Source organism: Monopterus albus, unplaced genomic scaffold (assembly GCF_001952655.1).
Source record: "Monopterus albus unplaced genomic scaffold, M_albus_1.0 scaffold127.1, whole genome shotgun sequence".
In the NCBI taxonomy this organism is placed as follows: Eukaryota; Metazoa; Chordata; class Actinopteri; order Synbranchiformes; family Synbranchidae; genus Monopterus; species Monopterus albus.
Genome location: NW_018128007.1, coordinates 3,081,935 through 3,087,914, shown reverse-complemented (window position 1 = coordinate 3,087,914; position 5,980 = coordinate 3,081,935). Strand labels below are relative to the sequence as shown.

The 5,980-nt window shown below is 42.3% G+C and overlaps 1 protein-coding gene across 1 annotated transcript in view; it reads left to right on the top strand.

Moving 5' to 3' along the window:
• The first annotated feature begins 349 nt into the window (after positions 1-349).
• ptdss1a (phosphatidylserine synthase 1a) overlaps positions 350-5,980 on the top strand; it is an 11,200-nt gene continuing 5,569 nt past the window's right edge. The window contains exons 1-7 of the mRNA XM_020612828.1: positions 350-752; positions 1,259-1,350; positions 1,642-1,686; positions 1,779-1,903; positions 2,026-2,184; positions 3,127-3,278; positions 4,337-4,478. Of these exons, the coding sequence (XP_020468484.1) occupies positions 571-752; positions 1,259-1,350; positions 1,642-1,686; positions 1,779-1,903; positions 2,026-2,184; positions 3,127-3,278; positions 4,337-4,478 (897 nt within the window). The 5' untranslated portion in view covers positions 350-570. The remainder of the gene's footprint in view (positions 753-1,258; positions 1,351-1,641; positions 1,687-1,778; positions 1,904-2,025; positions 2,185-3,126; positions 3,279-4,336; positions 4,479-5,980) is intronic.

Sequence of the window (5,980 nt, the reverse complement as noted above, 5' to 3'; positions counted from 1 at the left end):
AACCATTATAGAAATAGAGACCCCTGGTGTAAGCTGATGTTTTTGATTTCAGTGATATGCGAAACCATAAACGGCAACAAGAGGGGGCTAAAAGCACACTAAACAAATCAAATAGATTTATCTGTAAGTGAAGCATTCTGCTCTGTGTTCAAGATCCTCAAACCTGGAGTTTCACATAGTTAATTAACTGGATATATTTATAAGACAGTTCTGGTAATCTCACATGGTTTATAGCCCTTGCGCGGAAGTCACGCTAAAACGACCATCGTAGCACTTAATGAAGGGGAGATGAGTTCTTCCGCTTCGGGACACGCCCAACAAACATGTTCACCAATCAAAATTAAAAGCGAAGAAATTGTAATCGTTTTTCCCCCTGAGTAATCCTTTACTGCTTACAGTGCTCGGGCGTCTGTTGTACTTTGTACGCTGCTCGCCAGTTATAGAACTTATTTATTCTAACAGTTTCCTGCTGCCTGTGCTGATAGTTGTTGCTGGTAGCCGCAGGGGATCATTTTCTCATGCTGCTGTGAGGAGCTGGCGCGTCTCCTGCGCTCCTGGCTGCGTCCAGCCATGCCGTCCTTGTATACCGGATGCCATACCTTGAGCAAGGATGATGTGAATTATAGGATGCATTTCCGAATGATAAACGAGCAGCAGGTGGAAGACATAACGATAGAGTTTTTCTACAGGCCGCACACGATAACATTGTTAACGTGCACGGTGCTCAGTTTGATGTATTTCGCGTTCACAAGGTGGGTCGTCCACAGCTAACGTTAGCTCTGTTAGCATTTAGCTAGCTGGAGCGATGATGCTCTGACTGTACCAGGCATGCAGAGGGGTTAGCTAGCTTTTAGCTGCTCTTTGTTGGGGTTTCTCACAAAACAACAAATTCACACCCGACCCTGGCATGTTTTCTCAGCAGTAACCACCTACGTCTAGGTTTCATTACTCTTTAAGCTTAGGTTAATAAAAAGAAGGGCTGTGTGGCATTAGTCCAGTGTCGAACCGTTTCCGGTGTTGGCATCAGCTAGCTATATAACTAGCAAGGAGACGAGTCATAACATAACATTACATTTAATGTTTATCTGTTTTACAAACACAGCTGTTTGAAAAATGTAGAAATGATAGGCACAATCATATCACTACAGCTGTGGAATGGGCATAATGCATACCTCATGATTAACATAAAGAGAAGATGCCACAGTATTCTTGATGATGTCAACTGCTCAGGGAGAAATTTGGTTTCCTCTTTCTGTAGAGATGATGGAAATCCTGACAGTAATATCTGGGTGGGGCTCATCCTAATGATCTCCTTCTTCCTTGTCATCAGTGTTTTGGCGTTTCCTAATGGTAAGCAAATAAAAAGGGACACTGAAGTAATATGTTTAGGCATGCAAATACTGAATATTCTTAAACCTAATATGCTTGAAGGTGCTTCACAAACCTGAGGTTTAACACAGTAAATAATAATAATGACACCATTGGTAGCTTGGTTATCACCACACCCTGAAAAGTTATTAATTGTGGCTGGGCGAATAGAATATTTGATATGTTGCTTTTGTTTGATTAGTGTAACCGGTTTTTAAATAGTAACCTGTTGTTGATTATACAGTATCTACACCATAATGTTCCTTGTTGTAGGGCCATTCACCAGACCACATCCAGCAATATGGCGAATAGTTTTTGGTGAGTTTATGTTGAACATCTCAGTCGGCAGAAATAGCTTTTCTTTGGACCTTAGATTTCCCCTCTTACTGTCATATTCTTCTGTTGCTTAGGTCTAAGTGTCCTCTACTTCCTGTTCCTGGTTTTCATCATCTTCCTCAACTGGCAGCAGGTAAAGCAGCTAATGTATTGGTTGGACCCAAATCTTCGCTATGCCAAGAGAGAAGCTGACATAATGGTGAGTGGTTTAGGCTTACACAGAAAGTAATTTTCAGATTAATTTACGAAACACACCAGTTGTGCTCACTATTAGGGAATGATCAATCTTTGTAATGAGGCTATGTGTACGACTCTCTGCAGGAATATGCTGAGAACTGCCATGTCATCACCTGGGAGAGAATCCTGAGCCATTTTGACATTTTTGCATTCAGCCATTTTTGGGGCTGGGGTATGAAGGCCCTTCTCATTCGAAGCTATGGTCTATGCTGGACCATCAGCATTACCTGGGAGCTTACAGAGGTACAGAGATGCACACCAGATGTCTGAATACTGTCATCCACATGCTTAGATTCCTATAACATGACTTCCTCTCTGCCTGCCTCTCGCTCCCTCTTACTTATTCTCATTATAAGGGCTGTGACACACCAAGTTGACATTCGGCCATCGGCCACTGTTGGGTTGTCTGTGGGTGTCTGTTGGGGCTCAAGTCATACCCTGTTGGTGGCTTTTCAACCAACTCAGCATGTTAAATCTGTGTCAGCCGGTTGGGCCTTGTTGATGAGAGACCACTCTGATTGGCTGTTCAGCTTGGTAAATCCGTGCTCGAGAAGAGAACCCTTCAGGAAAGTCCCTTTAGGCTGTTGCTGTGGTATCCATTATTTCACACATTTAGTGGTTTCTCCTTGTTTTTTCGCCTCCACGACCTCTTTTCCAAACCAAAAGACCAAGGCCAGACACTGCCCAGCGTGGACCCCGCCTCTTGCCCAATGGCAGCTGGGATTGGCTCCAGCACCCCTGGCGACCCTATTCAGGAATAAGCGGTATGGATGGATGGATATTCGCACTCTAGCTCTTCTTCTTTCCCTTTCTGAATAGTGAATGTAGATGCCACCATCTGCTGGTATTTTTTTCACGCAGGCACAGAACGTACATGGTAGTTGCCCGTTGGCTTTTGTCTGTGCTGTGTGATCAGGTGCCTCTTTTTAACCTGACTAGCCCAAAAAAGGTTACGTGAGGCAAGGCGACGCAACAGTTGGCCTATGTTGCTGCTAGTTCTTACACATTGGCTTGGTTTGTCTCTTCCCTAATGGAGAAATGCCAAAGCCAGTTAAGATGGTAATGTAAGTGGATTATTTGGTGTTTTTGCCATTCAATTTCACATAATGTGTACTAAATATAATTTTAGTCTGAAATGTCTGGAACTTTTCAGACATGAGTCTTATGGCAGTCTCTTCTCCTCAGCTATTCTTCATGCATCTGCTGCCTAACTTTGCTGAGTGCTGGTGGGACCAGGTTATTCTGGATATTCTCCTGTGTAACGGAGGGGGCATCTGGCTTGGCATGACTGTGTGCCACTTCCTAGAGATGAGGACCTACCACTGGGCCAGTATTAAGTATGACCTTGCAGTCTGGAAATTAACTACAGTTGTGTGGAGATTTTATGCAGTTTTGTGTTGATCCTTAGTTTGTGTGAACAGTACCAACAGAAACATAACATTTGTTCAGTTTCTTTTTTTAAGTAATTTCTAGGTTGTGAAAAGGGAACTGGGAATTATATTATAAGCCTGGTGCCTGCACTTCATTTGATCAGCCCATATTCAGTAACAGCACACCTAGTAGTGATACATTTTCAACCTGTACAAGTTACCTTAATGTAAACTGAAATGTAAAAACCTTTCTATATAGTAATTAATTTTTTTACCTTCATGCTTTTATTAGTAATGTCCAAATGAAGCAATGAACCAGTATCGAACTACTTCAATTGTATCGAACATTGGTTCATTCGTTCACAGGTTCATTTCAGTGAATCTAGTGGCGAAATAGGAGACAGCAAAACAGTCTGAATTATGTGAATGCTCCATGATGGTGATCAAACAAAGGCAGCAACGATAATGACAGCAACTACGCACACACCTACTACGATGACAAACCCACATGTTGTGCATAATTTTGGGTGGCTATATAGTGATTTTATGCACCTACAAACCTGCTGACACATGCAGCAAGGTCTTGCATTATGAAGCAGCATCAACTGTTTGAACCAGTCAAGGGATTCACTCAGGAGGCTGAAGCCGTTTCTGCTTTGGACGTCATCAGTCACGTGTCTTTTTCTGCAACAAAGCAAGCATCAAAGCAGTGGTTTGCGGAATATGCCTCTTCGAGTTTGACACTTGTATTGGAGCATCGGTGTCAGATGGCCATCACTAGCTTTTATGTTTGATTTCTAGATGACTTCATTGTAAACTATGAAAGATAGCTTTATTCATCTTCTTAAATGTTTTATTTCACATGCATTAATTGTTTTGAAATGTGATCCTACATGTTCAACATGGAGGGTTAAACTTGAAAGATTAAGGAGTTGGCACCTGGCTTTGTCTACTGCACTATTGTAATACTTATTGCAAGTCTATCTGCAAGTCTTTGTAATCCTTCCCCTGCGCTTCCCATCCAGGGACATCCACACCACCACAGGGAAGATCAAACGAGCTGTGCTACAGTTCACTCCCGCAAGCTGGACCTACGTACGCTGGTTTGACCCAAAGTCTTCCCTGCAGCGAGTGATGGGTGTCTATCTGTTCATGATCATCTGGCAGGTGAGGCACTGAGAAGTCCTCTTTCATCATCTCATGGTGAAAAAGTGCTCACTACAAGGGGATCATGCTAAGACCTGACTAATCTAATGGGTGCCTCTGAAATCTAAAACCTGTCAGTAGGTCTATGTAATACAGGTCCTGGTGTGTACACAACAACAGGTAATAAATTATTTAAACGCATTTATGGTAATGGGGAAACTACTGATAGAGAACATGAGCAAACTCTATTGAGAGTCAACTATGGCTGCCAAAATTTTTAACCACTGACTCCCATGGTGGTGAAGGCTGGTGCTTCTCTCATTTCTGTGTGGTGATGAAACAACATCATCCTCCCCTTCTCTTTCACCCAGGTAGTTCCCAGCTCATTTGAAGTTTTCAGTAGTAATTGCTGATCTTTAAGTATTAGTTGAGGAGATGAGGTATGGCTCAGCTGTGCTCTGTGTCATCATAGCATGGCTGCTCTTCAGTGGGTTTAGCCACAGAGGCTCTAGGCTAAATGAGTGAAGAATATGTCAGCAGGCCTCCCTCTCCTATTGCAGAGCATATGAGATAGGGTGTCCCTCAAAATGAACTGCCATTGTTGTTTTTCTTAGTGTTTTAATCAAGTGTGATTTACATGTAAGAACCATTTATTTCTTGGTCATTTGTCACTTGTTTCATTACTGATTGACAGCACTGTGCTTTAACTATAGACTGAGCTGCTTGACCTTTCTGTGCATCTGCCTATAGTAAATAGGGCTGCACAATAAATCGATTTGTGAGCGTGCTTTAGATCTTTGTGCGACCTCAGTCTCATGTGGTGACAATGATTGTGCCATGTTTGTTTTAACAGGGTGATGCCTTGCATCAAACCAAGGTGTTCCCTTTTCCCCGCTAAGCTGTGTTAATTGTTACATCACATGACGAGCTGTAGACAAGAAGACTGATACAAATACAATGTGTATGACATTATGAAAGATATTCTGTCCCCTGCTGCAGCTGTTTTTCAAATGTTGTGCTGCCTGCCCTGTACACCTATAGCCGAATAGCAGTTGAAGCAGAAATAAATCACTTTGCGGTTATTGGTTAACAGCCTAGTGAGGAAAAGGGAGCTCTTAGTTTGATGCAAGGGATATCACTGCTAATGCCAACACAGCATAATCATTGTCATGTGAGACTGAGATTGTACAGGGATCTAAATTACGCTCACAAAACAATTTATCTTGAAGCTCTAATACTAAAGCACTAACTGAGTTAATTTCCACTCACTGCACATAAGTTTGGACACGTAAACAGAATATTGCTTCATCTAAATCATCAACATGTCTCCTGGACCCCATCCCGACCAGGCTGCTCAATGACGTCTTTCCCCTAATCAACACATCCACACTAGATCTGATTAACCTCTCTCTATTAACAGGTTATGTTCCACAGGCTTTTAAGGTTGCAGTAATTAAACCTCTACTCAAAAAGCCTACTCTTGACCCAGGTGTCCTAGCTAATTATAGACCAATATCCAATCT